Source organism: Scyliorhinus torazame, chromosome 1 (genome assembly GCF_047496885.1).
Source record: "Scyliorhinus torazame isolate Kashiwa2021f chromosome 1, sScyTor2.1, whole genome shotgun sequence".
Classification (NCBI taxonomy): Eukaryota; Metazoa; Chordata; class Chondrichthyes; order Carcharhiniformes; family Scyliorhinidae; genus Scyliorhinus; species Scyliorhinus torazame.
In genome coordinates, this window is record NC_092707.1 from 6,811,165 (window position 1) to 6,825,257 (window position 14,093).

Consider the following 14,093-nt stretch of genomic DNA (forward strand, 5'->3'; position numbering starts at 1 on the left):
GATCCAAGGAGAGAAAGTGTTTGGAGACTAGGGGGCAATCGCAACAGGCGGAGGCCATTCAGCCCCGTGCGTCTGTTCTGCCACTTACTTCGATCTCCAGCTCACCTCAATTTACCACCTTCATTCCATATCCCTTGACATCCCCACTAAAAATCTATTCACCTTGGTCTTGAAAGGACTGAGATCCAAAAGAATTCATTTAAAATCACAGATTCTCTCCTTCTTTAAGTGTTATCCTTCGATTTGATATAATTTTAGGTTTAAAAACAAAACTAAGAGCAAGCGGCAAGACGTGAAACTGAGGCTGCACAGGGAACAAGCCTCGACTACACACCATTCATTATAAATATGGACAAGAGGAACGGGATCCCTCACTTAAAAATTCGAGCTGAATTAGATCTGGTCCAATAACTGGTCCAAGATGACACTTGGATGGGACTCCGAGTTGCTAACTCTCCAGGGTTGGCCTGGAGTGTCGAGGAAGATCTCGGAGGGCAGCACCCTGGAGAAAATCAGCGCAGCGTCAACAAATGGTGTATTTCTAATTATCTTGAACACTTTTCTACATTAATTATGTTCCCTCGAGATTCAAGGGCGGTGCCAAAGGACTGGAGAATTACACATGTTACACCTTTGTTGAAAGAAAGGGGGCAGGATTCTCCGCCTCGCTGCACCAGTCTTTTGGTGCCCCCCACCCCCCCAGGTTCGATTCCCGGCTGGGTCACTGTCTGTGCGGAGTCTGCACGTTCTCCCCATGTGTGCGTGGGTTTCCTCCGGGTGCTCCGGTTTCCTCCCTCAGTCCAAAGACGTGCAGGTTAGGTGGATTGGCCGTGATAAAGTGTCCCTTAGTGTCCAAAAAAGGTTAGGTGGGGTGACTGGGTTACGGGGATAGGGTGAAGGTGTGGGCTTAGGTAGGGTGCTCTTTCCAAGGTGCGGTGCAGACTCGTTGGGCCGAATGGCCTCCTTCTGCACTGTAAATTCTATAACCAGGGGCTGGTTTAGCACAGGGCTAAATCGTTGGCTTTGAAAGCAGACCAAGGCAGGCCAGCAGCACAGTTCAATTCCCGTAACAGCCTCCCCGAACAGGCGCCGGAATGTGGCGACTAGGGGCTTTTCACAGTAACTTCATTTGAAGCCTACTTGTGACAATAAGCGATTTTCATTTCATTTTCATTTCATCTAGACCTTGGAGCGAGAACAGGGCACAATTTCAAAATGTGTGGATGATGTGAAACATGAACCTATTATGGACCATGTGGATGGCGTAGATACGTTGGTGGAACGAGGGTCAGTGGTAGATTCAATTCCGGGAAAGATGCAGTGATTCAATTCAGAGAGACAATATAAAAGAAAGGGTGCAATGCCAAAGCAGGAACAGAGGGACCTGGGTGTAAATCGTTGAAGATGACGGGATAGGTTGAGAGAGAAGCTAATAAAGAATACAGTATCGTGGGGGCGATTCTCCAATATTGGGCAACGTGTTCGCGCCGTCGTGTAGGCCGCCGCGTTTCACAACGGCGCGACCCGGGCCCAGGTACAACCTATCCTGTCCCCCACAGGGGGCCAGCACGGCGCTGGAGTGGTTCACGGCGCTCCAGCCTCCTTTCCTGGTGCCAAATGGGCGCCACGCCAACCCGCGCATGCGCGGGAGACTTCTTCAGCCGCCGGCCCCGACTCAACATGGCGGCGGTGTTCAGGGGCCGGCCGTGCAGGGAGGTAGGCCCGGGGGGGGGGGGGGGGGGGGGGGGGGGGGGGAGAGACCGGCCGGCCGATCGGCGGACCCGATAGCGGGCCAGACCCCATCGGAGGCTCCCCCAGTGAAGGAGCCCCCCCCCCCCCCCCCCCACCCCACCCCACAGGCCGCCCCCGACCCTTCCCGCAGAGTTCCCGCCGGCAGTGACCAGGGATGAACGGCGCCGGCGGGACTCTGTCGTATCGGCGCGGCCGCTCGGCCCATCCGGGCCGGAGAATCGGCGGCCTCGTCGATTCTAGCGGCCGTCGCCGCGTCAAACGCGCCTGCGAAAGGCGACGATTCTCAGCACCTCACCCTGGCCGCTCCCTGGCCGCTCCCTGGTCTCACCTGGTCTCACCCTGGTCTCACCCTGGCCGCTCCCTGGTCTCACCCTGGCCGCTCCCTGGTCTCACCCTGGCCGCTCCCTGGTCTCACCCTGGCCGCTCCCTCGTCTCACCCTGGCCGCTCCCTGGCCGCACCCTGGTCTCACCCTGGCCGCTCCCTGGCCGCACCCTGGCCGCTCCCTGGCCGCTCCCTGGTCTCACCCTGGTCTCACCCTGGCCTCACCCTGGTCTCACCCTGGTCTCACCCTGGCCGCTCCCTGGTCTCACCCTGGCCGCTCCCTGGCCGCACACTGGTCTCACCCTGGTCTCACCCTGGCCGCACCCTGGCCGCACCCTGGTCTCACCCTGGCCGCACACTGGTCTCACCCTGGTCTCACCCTGGCCGCTCCCTGGTCTCACCCTGGTCTCACCCTGGCCGCTCCCTGGTCTCACCCTGGTCTCACCCTGGCCGCACCCTGGTCTCACCCTGGCCGCACCCTGGCCGCACCCTGGCCTCACCCTGGCCGCACCCTGGTCTCACCCTGGCCGCACCCTGGTCTCACCCTGGTCTCACCCTGGCCGCACCCTGGTCTCACCCTGGTCTCACCCTGGCCTCACCCTGGCCGCACCCTGGCCTCACCCTGGTCTCACCCTGGCCTCACCCTGGCCGCACCCTGGCCTCACCCTGGCCGCACCCTGGTCTCACCCTGGCCGCTCCCTGGTCTCACCCTGGTCTCTCCCTGGTCTCACCCTGGCCGCACCCTGGCCGCGCCCTGGTCTCACCCTGGTCTCACCCTGGCCTCACCCTGGCCGCTCCCTGGCCGCTCCCTGGTCTCACCCTGGCCGCACCCTGGCCGCACCCTGGTCTCGCCCTGGCCGCACCCTGGCCGCACCCTGGTCTCGCCCTGGCCGCTCCCTGGTCTCACCCTGGCCTCACCCTGGCCGCTCCCTGGTCTCACCCTGGCCTCACCCTGGCAGCTCCCTGGTCTCACCCTGGCCTCACCCTGGTCTCACCCTGGCCTCACCCTGGCCGCACCCTGGTCTCACCCTGGCCGTACCCTGGCCTCGCCCTGGCCGCTCCCTGGTCTCACCCTGGTCTCACCCTGGCCTCACCCTGGCCGCTTCCTGGTCTCACCCTGGCCTCACCCTGGCCGCACCCTGGCCTCACCCTGGCAGCTCCCTGGTCTCACCCTGGCCTCACCCTGGTCTCACCCTGGCCTCACCCTGGCCGCACCCTGGCCTCACCCTGGCCGCACCCTGGTCTCACCCTGGTCTCACCCTGGCCGCACCCTGGTCTCACCCTGGCCGCTCCCTGGCCGCACCCTGGTCTCACCCTGGCCGCACACTGGTCTCACCCTGGTCTCACCCTGGCCGCTCCCTGGCCGCTCCCTGGCCGCTCCCTGGTCTCACCCTGGTCTCACCCTGGCCTCACCCTGGCCGCACCCTGGCCTCACCCTGGCCGCACCCTGGTCTCACCCTGGCCGCACCCTGGTCTCACCCTGGTCTCACCCTGGCCGCTCCCTGGTCTCACCCTGGTCTCACCCTGGCCTCACCCTGGCCGCACCCTGGCCTCACCCTGGTCTCACCCTGGCCGCTCCCAGGTCTCACCCTGGTCTCACCCTGGTCTCACCCTGGCCGCTCCCTGGCCGCTCCCTGGTCTCACCCTGGTCTCACCCTGGTCTCACCCTGGCCTCACCCTGGCCGCACCCTGGTCTCACCCTGGTCTCACCCTGGTCTCACCCTGGCCTCACCCTGGCCGCTCCCTGGCCGCTCCCTGGTCTCACCCTGGCCGCACCCTGGCCGCACCCTGGTCTCGCCCTGGCCGCTCCCTGGTCTCACCCTGGCCTCACCCTGGCCGCTCCCTGGTCTCACCCTGGCCTCACCCTGGCCGCACCCTGGCCTCACCCTGGCAGCTCCCTGGTCTCACCCTGGCCTCACCCTGGTCTCACCCTGGCCTCACCCTGGCCGCACCCTGGTCTCACCCTGGCCGTACCCTGGCCTCACCCTGGTCTCTCCCTGGTCTCACCCTGGTCTCACCCTGGCCTCACCCTGGCCGCTCCCTGGTCTCACCCTGGCCTCACCCTGGCCGCACCCTGGCCGCACCCTGGCCTCACCCTGGTCTCACCCTGGCCTCACCCTGGTCTCGCCCTGGCCTCACCCTGGCCGCACCCTGGCCGCACCCTGGTCTCACCCTGGTCTCACCCTGGCCGCACCCTGGTCTCACCCTGGCCTCACCCTGGCAGCTCCCTGGTCTCACCCTGGCCTCACCCTGGTCTCACCCTGGCCGCACCCTGGTCTCACCCTGGCCGTACCCTGGTCTCACCCTGGTCTCACCCTGGCCGCACCCTGGCCTCACCCTGGCCTCACCCTGGCCGCACCCTGGCCTCACCCTGGCCGCACCCTGGCCTCACCCTGGCCTCACCCTGGCCTCACCCTGGTCTCACCCTGGCCGTACCCTGGTCTCACCCTGGTCTCACCCTGGCCGCACCCTGGCCTCACCCTGGCCTCACCCTGGCCGCACCCTGGCCTCACCCTGGCCGCACCCTGGCCTCACCCTGGCCTCACCCTGGCCTCACCCTGGTCTCACCCTGGCCGCACCCTGGCCTCACCCTGGCCGCTCCCTGGCCGCACCCTGGCCGCTCCCTGGCCTCACCCTGGTCTCACCCTGGCCGCTCCCTGGCCGCTCCCTGGCCGCACCCTGGCCGCACCCTGGTCTCACCCTGGCCGCACCCTGGTCTCACCCTGGTCTCACCCTGGCCTCACCCTGGCCGCTCCCTGGCCGCACCCTGGCCGCACCCTGGCCGCTCCCTGGCCGCACCCTGGCCGCACCCTGGCCGCTCCCTGGTCTCACCCTGGCCGCGCCCTGGTCTCACCCTGGCCGCACCCTGGTCTCACCCTGGCCGCACCCTGGCCGCTCCCTGGTCTCACCCTGGCCGCGCCCTGGTCTCACCCTGGTCTCACCCTGGCCGCTCCCTGGCCGCACCCTGGTCTCACCCTGGCCGCACCCTGGTCTCACCCTGGCCGCGCCCTGGTCTCACCCTGGCCGCGCCCTGGTCTCACCCTGGCCGCTCCCTGGCTGCTCCCTGGCCACACCCTGGCCGCTCCCTGGCCACACCCTGGCCGCGCCCTGGCCACAACCTGGTCTCACCCTGGTCTCACCCTGGCCGCACCCGGGTCACTCCCTGGCTGCACCCTGGTCTCACCCTGGTCTCACCCTGGCCGCACCCTGGTCTCACCCTGGCCGCTCCCTGGCCGCACCCTGGTCTCACCCTGGCCGCTCCCTTGTCTCACCCTGGCCGCTCCCTGGTCTCACCCTGGTTTCACCCTGGTCTCACCCTGGCCGCACCCTGGCCGCACCCTGGTCTCACCCTGGCCGCTCCCTGGCCGCACCCTGGTCTCACCCTGGTCTCACCCTGGCCGCACCCTGGTCTCACCCTGGCCGCTCCCTGGCCGCACCCTGGTCTCACCCTGGTCTCACCCTGGCCGCTCCCTGGTCTCACCCTGGTCTCACCCTGGCCGCACCCTGGCCGCTCCCTGGTCTCACCCTGGCCTCACCCTGGCCGCTCCCTGGTCTCACCCTGGTCTCACCCTGGTCTCACCCTGGCCGCACCCTGGTCTCACCCTGGCCGCATCCTGGTCTCACCCTGGTCTCACCCTGGCCGCTCCCTGGCCGCTCCCTGGTCTCACCCTGGTCTCACCCTGGTCTCACCCTGGCCTCACCCTGGCCGCACCCTGGCCGCACCCTGGCCTCACCCTGGCCTCACCCTGGCCTCACCCTGGCCGCACCCTGGCCGCACCCTGGCCTCACCCTGGCCGCACCCTGGCCTCACCCTGGTCTCACCCTGGCCGCTCCCTGGTCTCACCCTGGCCTCACCCTGGCCGCACCCTGGCCTCACCCTGGTCTCACCCTGGCCTCGCCCTGGCCGCGCCCTGGTCTCACCCTGGTCTCACCCTGGCCGCACCCTGGCCTCACCCTGGCCGCACCCTGGCCTCACCCTGGTCTCACCCTGGCCTCGCCCTGGCCGCGCCCTGGTCTCACCCTGGTCTCACCCTGGCCGCACCCTGGTCTCACCCTGGCCGCACCCTGGCCTCACCCTGGTCTCACCCTGGCCTCACCCTGGCAGCTCCCTGGTCTCACCCTGGCCTCACCCTGGTCTCACCCTGGCCGCTCCCTGGCCTCACCCTGGCCGCACCCTGGCCTCACCCTGGTCTCACCCTGGTCTCACCCTGGTCTCACCCTGGCCGCACCCTGGTCTCACCCTGGTCTCACCCTGGCCGCTCCCTGGTCTCACCCTGGCCTCACCCTGGCCTCACCCTGGCCGCTCCCTGGCCGCACCCTGGCCGCACCCTGGCCGCACCCTGGCCTCACCCTGGCCGCACCCTGGCCGCTCCCTGGTCTCACCCTGGCCGCACCCGGGTCACTCCCTGGCCGCACCCTGGCCACACCCTGGTCACTCCCTGGCTGCACCCTTGCCGCACCCTGGTCTCACCCTGGTCTCACCCTGGCCTCACCCTGGCCGCTCCCTGGTCACACCCTGGCCGCTCCCTGGCCTCACCCTGGCCGCACCCTGGCCGCTCCCTGGTCACAGCCTGGTCGCTCCCTGGTCACACCACACTTTAGGAAGAGTGAGGAGGCAATAGAAAAGATTCACAAGAATGGTTCCGGGATGAAGGACTTTGGTTCCAAAGATGGATTGGAGAATCTGGGACGGTTTTCTTTGGCGGGGAGAAGGTTGAGAGGAGATTTGATTGAGGTGTTTAAAATCATGAGGGGTCTGGACAGAGTAGACAGGGAGAAACTGTTCCCATTGGTGGAAGGATGGAGAGCCAGAGGGCACGGATTTAAGATAATTGACAAAAGAATCAATGGAGACACGAGAAAAAACGTCGACACAGCAAGTGGTTAGGATCTGGAATGTTCTGTCTGTGAGTGTGGTGGAGGCAGATTCACACAGCAAGTGGTTAGGATCTGGAATGTACTGTCTGTGAGTGTGGTGGAGGCAGATTCACACAGCGAGTGGTTAGGATCTGGAATGTACTGTCTGTGAGTGTGGTGGAGGCAGATTCACACAGCGCGTGGTTAGGATCTGGAATGCACTGTCTGTGAGTGTGGTGGAGACAGATTCACACAGCGAGTGGTTAGGATCTGGAATGTTCTGTCTGAGAGTGTGGTGGAGGCAGATTCACACAGCAAGTGGTTAGGATCTGGAATGTACTGTCTGTGAGTGTGGTGGAGGCAGATTCACACAGCGAGTGGTTAGGATCTGGAATGTACTGTCTGTGAGTGTGGTGGAGGCAGATTCACACAGTGAGTGGTTAGGATCTGGAATGTACTGTCTGTGAGTGTGGTGGAGGCAGATTCACACAGCGAGTGGTTAGGATCTGGAATGTACTGTCTGTGAGTGTGGTGGAGGCAGATTCACACAGTGAGTGGTTAGGATCTGGAATGTACTGTCTGTGAGTGTGGTGGAGGCAGATTCACACAGCGAGTGGTTAGGATCTGGAATGTTCTGTCTGAGAATGTGGTGGAGACAGATTCACACAGCGAGTGGTTAGGATCTGGAATGCACTGTCTGAGAGTGTGGTGGAGACAGGTTCACACAGCGAGTGGTTAGGATCTGGAATGCACTGTCTGAGAGTGTGGTGGAGACAGATTCACACAGCGAGGGTTAGGATCTGGAATGTACTGTCTGTGAGTGTGGTGTAGGCAGATTCACACAGCGAGTGGTTAGGATCTGGAATGTACTGTCTGTGAGTGTGGTGGAGGCAGATTCACACAGCGAGTGGTTAGGATCTGGAATGTACTGTCTGTGAGTGTGGTGGAGGCAGATTCACACAGCGAGTGGTTAGGATCTGGAATGTACTGTCTGAGAGTGTGGTGGAGGCAGATTCACACAGCGAGTGGTTAGGATCTGGAATGCACTGTCTGTGAGTGTGGTGGAGGCAGATTCACACAGCGAGTGGTTAGGATCTGGAATGTACTGTCTGAGAGTGTGGTGGAGACAGATTCACACAGCGAGTGGTTAGGATCTGGAATGTACTGTCTGTGAGTGTGGTGGAGGCAGATTCACACAGCGAGTGGTTAGGATCTGGAATGTACTGTCTGTGAGTGTGGTGGAGGCAGATTCACACAGCGAGTGGTTAGGATCTGGAATGTACTGTCTGTGAGTGTGGTGAAGGCAGATTCACACAGCGAGTGGTTAGGATCTGGAATGCACTGTCTGTGAGTGTGGTGAAGGCAGATTCACACAGCGAGTGGTTAGGATCTGGAATGCACTGTCTGTGAGTGTGGTGAAGGCAGATTCACACAGCGAGTGGTTAGGATCTGGAATGCACTGTCTGTGAGTGTGGTGGAGACAGATTCACACAGCGAGTGGTTAGGATCTGGAATGCACTGTCTGTGAGTGTGGTGGAGATAGAGTCACACAGCGAGTGGTTAGGATCTGGAATGCACTGTCTGTGAGTGTGGTGGAGATAGAGTCACACAGCAGGTGGTTAAGACCTGGTTTGGATCTGGAATACCCTGACTGACAGAGGTCGGGTGAAACAAGGCTTTCAAAAGGGAATTGGATTATTATCTGATAAGAAAAAATATGTCGGGAGGGCGACGGGAAAAGGATAGATGAGTGGTACTCGATGAATTGCTCTCCAGAGGACCAGCACAGACCTCCTCCATGCTGTAATCATTCTCTAAACATCTCAGACATTGGGTAGAATGTTGATCAACTGACAATGAGAATCATCCAATCAGCTGGTGAAGAATCTGTTCACTTTCTGATTGACCCACGAGGATGGACATATAAGGTGACCAATAGGAAGTGTGTGTGGACGTGGCAGTTAAAAATAGGAAATCATGTGATGAGCGTTACAGGAAGAGATCCAGAGTTGGAAACCCTATTTCCCTGTGTACAACATCGTGGGAATGAAACTGATGAGTACCGTATAAACACAAATCTAATTCAGCGAGTCGAGAGTCTGTGAGTGTGGTGGAGGCAGATTCACACAGTGAGTGGTTAGGATCTGGAATGTACTGTCTGTGAGTGTGGTGGAGGCAGATTCACACAGCGAGTGGTTAGGATCTGGAATGTACTGTCTGTGAGTGTGGTGGAGGCAGATTCACACAGCGAGTGGTTAGGATCTGGAATGTACTGTCTGTGATTGTGGTGAAGACAGATTCACACAGCGAGTGGTTAGGATCTGGAATGTACTGTCTGTGAGTGTGGTGGAGGCAGATTCACACAGCGAGTGGTTAGGATCTGGAATGCACTGTCTGTGAGTGTGGTGGAGGCAGATTCACACAGCGAGTGGTTAGGATCTGGAATGTACTGTCTGAGAGTGTGGTGGAGGCAGATTCACACAGCGAGTGGTTAGGATCTGGAATGTTCTGTCTGAGAGTGTGGTGGAGGCAGATTCACACAGCGAGTGGTTAGGATCTGGAATGTACTGTCTGTGAGTGTGGTGGAGGCAGATTCACACAGCGAGATTCACACAGTCAATCTACTTGGCAGGATTTTAATGGTAGGACTATCCCAGTGAATACGCACTCCCACTGCCAAACAGTGGCAGGCGGAGCGATGGAAGAGATCGAATCAGGGAGAGTAGTTGTTGCTGGATTCACCATTACTACAAATAACTTCAGATGTTAGTCCATATCAAGAAATGAGGGTTTAATTCTGAGCGGATTCAAACCAGCAAATCTGTAAGCAAACTGGAGTGAGGTTATATATCTCTCACAGATATTACGGTGAAGGCAGCAATGAATGCAGCTAAAGGCCGGCCTTTACTCAACAATCCTTTTGCAAAATCACTCCATTCATCCAGCTGGAGATATTTCCTTTGCTTACGCGTTGCTGGAATTGCGATGCATATTCCAGTGCATTTTAAATAGTGACCAGCAAACAAACCTGCAGTGCTCATTCTGAGTCCTCCCGCTCTGAAATGTACCGGGGATTATTAAGCAGTCATCGGAATCACCATCGTTCTCTGCTCATTCCTCAGAGTCCCCAGAACGAGCACGTGTGTTGTTCAACTCTGCATTTTCCTCTTTTGCAAGTTTTCCGCACTGTTGCGTGGAATTCATACAGATCTGGGTCCAGCCCCTCTGCCGTCTTTTCCAATTCTTACTTTCTTTCACATTTTAGTGACCTTTTTTAAGACCAGCTTGCAAATGGAAGATTGTAACCATTGGAAAGAAAAGGCAGAGGTTTTATGATTTTCTGTCGCCTATTGGGCCGTCCGAGTCCATCGGTGTGTTTCTAATTACTCGCCGTTTTAAGGATCATTCTCATTGTGTGGGAAAAACTTACAAAGCGGGAAGAATAGCAGGTTGTCAGTAAAAATCCCTAATGCAAAGGCCATTTCTAAAAGCAGGGAGATATCTGGCTAACATCGTAGATAAAGGTACCTGCATGCTGTCCAACGTGTTCTGGATTAGGTGCAAAGCATTAAAGTAAAAAAACATCAGGGCACAAGATTTACACATTTGGACACACACAACAATTACATTTTCTCACATACTTTTGACAGCTAAAATTTTACATCAAGCCAGCACATAAAGTGGATGAAAATGTGTCTCTGGTCAGGGTTTCTCCGTTTGATGGTGAAGCCTTGTTTACTCGCTGTCAAATCTGTTGTTGCACTGTGACTGTCCCCATTGCCTGTACTCCCACAACCCAAATAGAGGACGCACTGTGGGCTGGATTGAAATCCCCGTCAGAACGGGAACCATTGCCCCACTGAATCGGGGGAGAGATGCAGCATCAGTCTCCCAATAACGGGAACCACCCCCACCCCTGCCCCCAGGATTTCAGCGGGGGGGAGGGGGGGGGTGAGATGATATTCCTGGCGGCTGGCAGAGCGATGTCAATTTGATCATTTATCAGCAGATAGACATCTATTATCTCTGAGCCTTTCGCAATTCGGTGGTGACTCAAAAGACTAAAAAGGGAGTACCAGTGAGCGCTGGGAAGAGTCCACAGTCTCCCCCTCGGGGTTCCTCTGTAATCGTACACTCTGCCCGAGTGAGGGACCAACATCAGGAACAGGAGCAGAATCTGGAAACCAGCCACCCCCTCAATCCTGGCCACCCCCCTCCTCCTGTGGCATTGGATCCTGGGCATTGGGTGGGTGCCGTGCCCCCCCCCCCCCCCCAGCACCCACCTCTGATGGCGGCACGAGGAAATGCTGGCCTCTGACACGCCGGCAGCTCTTGGCGGGCGGGACCTCCGCTGTTGGGGATCACAGCCGCGGGGAAGGACCGCCAGCGGTCAATAACATTTCTTAACGGCACTTAATTCCGTCAGGCATCCCCATACGGGTCTGGGGGGGGGCGGGCACACGCTGGGTCTTCGATCGGTGGGCGAGACCCCACTGGGCAGTGTGACAGACGTATCTCCGAGGTCAATGTCAACCCGGCCTATGAGCTGGGTTTCAGGCAGGAAGGATTGTGTGTTTTTCACATGGAGTTGGCAGAAACAGACCATTCAGCCCTAGGGACCCATGCTGCCTTTGTGCTCCACATGAACCCCCTCACTGCACCGTCATCCAACCCTGTGCATTTCCCCCGAGCAGTATATCTTCCTATCTCTCTCATGGCCTTCCCCAGCTTCCCCAGAAATGGATTCTATTCGCCTCAACCACTTCCTTTGGGAGCGAGTTCCACATTCCCACCACTCTGGGTAAACCGCTTTCTCCTGAATCCCCCTTTGGATTTATTAGTCACTATTTGTTTTTTCATTTCTGGCCCCTAACTTTGGACTCTCTCTCAAGGGGAAACATTTACTCCACATCCACCCTATCAAATCCCTCCGTAGGTTGAACGACCTCAGTCAGCTTTTCATACTTCAGGAGAATGTCGGACTGAGCATTGGAACCGAGCCGGAGCAGCAGAGACAAATCAACAACATTTTATGCTCTGGACAATAAGAATGACATCAGCATGCAATGAGTTTGAATACACAACATATGACCCAGTGTTCGACACAGCTGTTCAAAGACTAATTCAATGTGGTCTGGTCAAAGGCAACACAGCCAGTTCTAACACAAGAACAATTCTCTTATTAAAGACAAACTTCCCAGAACAAGATGGGGGGAGGCTGCAGACTGACATCTCCTGTGGTGTTAGTCAAAAATGAACATTTCATCGTTCTCGCACACATTCATTTCAAAATTGAAAGTGGTGCAAAGTAAATTGATATCTGATTCTCAGATTAACAGGAGGCTGCTGACATAATTCAAATTGGACCTCCAGAGTGCTATTAATTTGTAATATTTCAAGAACCGTTCATATGTTCATTGTTTCATCGATTCAGAACAATGTATACACAGCAATGTATACAATGTATAAACAGCAAGGTGTACATGCATACACAGCAATGTATATGCAGCAATGCATACAATGTATTGCGATGAATGTAAGAAATTGTTATATTTTCTATTTGTTGCCGAACTGTTATTAACAAACCTGGGTAAGATACATACAGACAGTATGTCCACTAATGATGTGATTAAGGTGTTGTAAAAGTGGGGTAATCCTTGATTTTGCAGGGGAATTATTCTGCTGAAGCATTTGCTTTTTTTAAAAACAGATAACTGGCTAATGGAATATTGTTTTGGTTTGGAGGTCCCTGGGGCGTAGATAATTTATGAGAGATATTGTATTTGGTCCTGGCTAAACAGGTCATGGGGCATCTTATGGAAGGAGACAGAAGATTATCTTATGCTTTGGCTACAGATTACCTAATTAAGGGGAGGAGCCAGGTCTGTTTGTAGTTTCAGTTTGCCATAGGATTTTAGTCTGACAAGAAGTGTCTTCAGTTTGCTCCTGAAGGGTTCTCTCCTAGGTATCTGCCTAGAGAAAAGCGAGTAAACTTGATTGTTAACTTTATTTATAACTGGTATTTGAACAAATTGGTTTGCTTAATTGGAATATTTAGTGGAAGATTTAGGAAGTAAGTTGGAATTCCTTCTTTGATTTAAGAACGGTTAATTGTAAAGCTATTTTTTTGTTACTAATGTGATTAATTCTGTGTTTAAATTAAAGTTTGTTTTAACATAAACAATACCTTTTGGTCAGTGTTATCGTTCGTGTGGTGCAGTCACCTTCCTCAGTTTAACAAATTACTATTAGTTGTGTTCTCACTCGGAATCCTAACAGTATATACAGCAATGAATGCAATGTATACACAGCAGGTATATTCAGCCAGGTACGCAGGGCAATGCATACAATGTTTACACAGCAATGGACACATCATTGTATCTACAGCCATGTACGCACAGTAATGCATACAATGTATATACAACAATGCATACACATCATTGCATATACAGCCATGTACGCAGGGCAATAAATACAATGTATACACAGCAATATATGCACATCATTGTATATACAGCCATGTACGCAGGGCAATAAATACAATGTATACACAGCAATATATGCACATCATTGTATATACAGCCATGTACGCAGGGCAATAAATATAATGTATACACAGCAATGTATACACATCATTGTATATACAGCCATGTACGCAGGGCAATGCATACAATGTATGTACAGCAATGTATACACGTCATTGTATATACAGCCACGTACGCAGGGCAATGCATACAATGTATACACAGCAACGTATACATATCATTGTATATACAGCCATGTACGCAGGGCAATAAATACAATGTATACACAGCAATGTATACACATCATTGTATATACAGCCATGTACGCACAGTAATGCATAAAATGTATGTACAGCAATGTATACACATCATTGTATATACAGCCATGTACGCAGGGCAATGCATACAATGTATGTACAGCAATGTATACACGTCATTGTATATACAGCCACGTACGCAGGGCAATGCATACAATGTATACACAGCAACGTATACATATCATTGTATATACAGCCATGTATGCAGGGCAATAAATACAATGTATACACAGCAATGTATACACATCATTGTATATACAGCCATGTACACAGAGTAATGCATACAATGAATGGACATATATGTATACAAAGCATACACAG

General features: G+C 55.8%; 1 protein-coding gene across 10 annotated transcripts in view; it reads right to left on the reverse strand.

The window, feature by feature from the left end:
• rimbp2b (RIMS binding protein 2b) overlaps positions 1 to 14,093 on the reverse strand; it is an 853,804-nt gene that overhangs the window by 320,426 nt on the left and 519,285 nt on the right. For 5 of the 10 annotated variants that reach the window (XM_072517100.1, XM_072517347.1, XM_072517565.1 and 2 more), the window contains one exon: positions 10,460 to 10,480. The exons of the other annotated variants lie outside the window; for them this stretch is intronic. In XM_072517100.1, the coding sequence (XP_072373201.1) occupies positions 10,460 to 10,480 (21 nt within the window). The remainder of the gene's footprint in view (positions 1 to 10,459; positions 10,481 to 14,093) is intronic. 10 annotated transcript variants of the gene reach the window in all.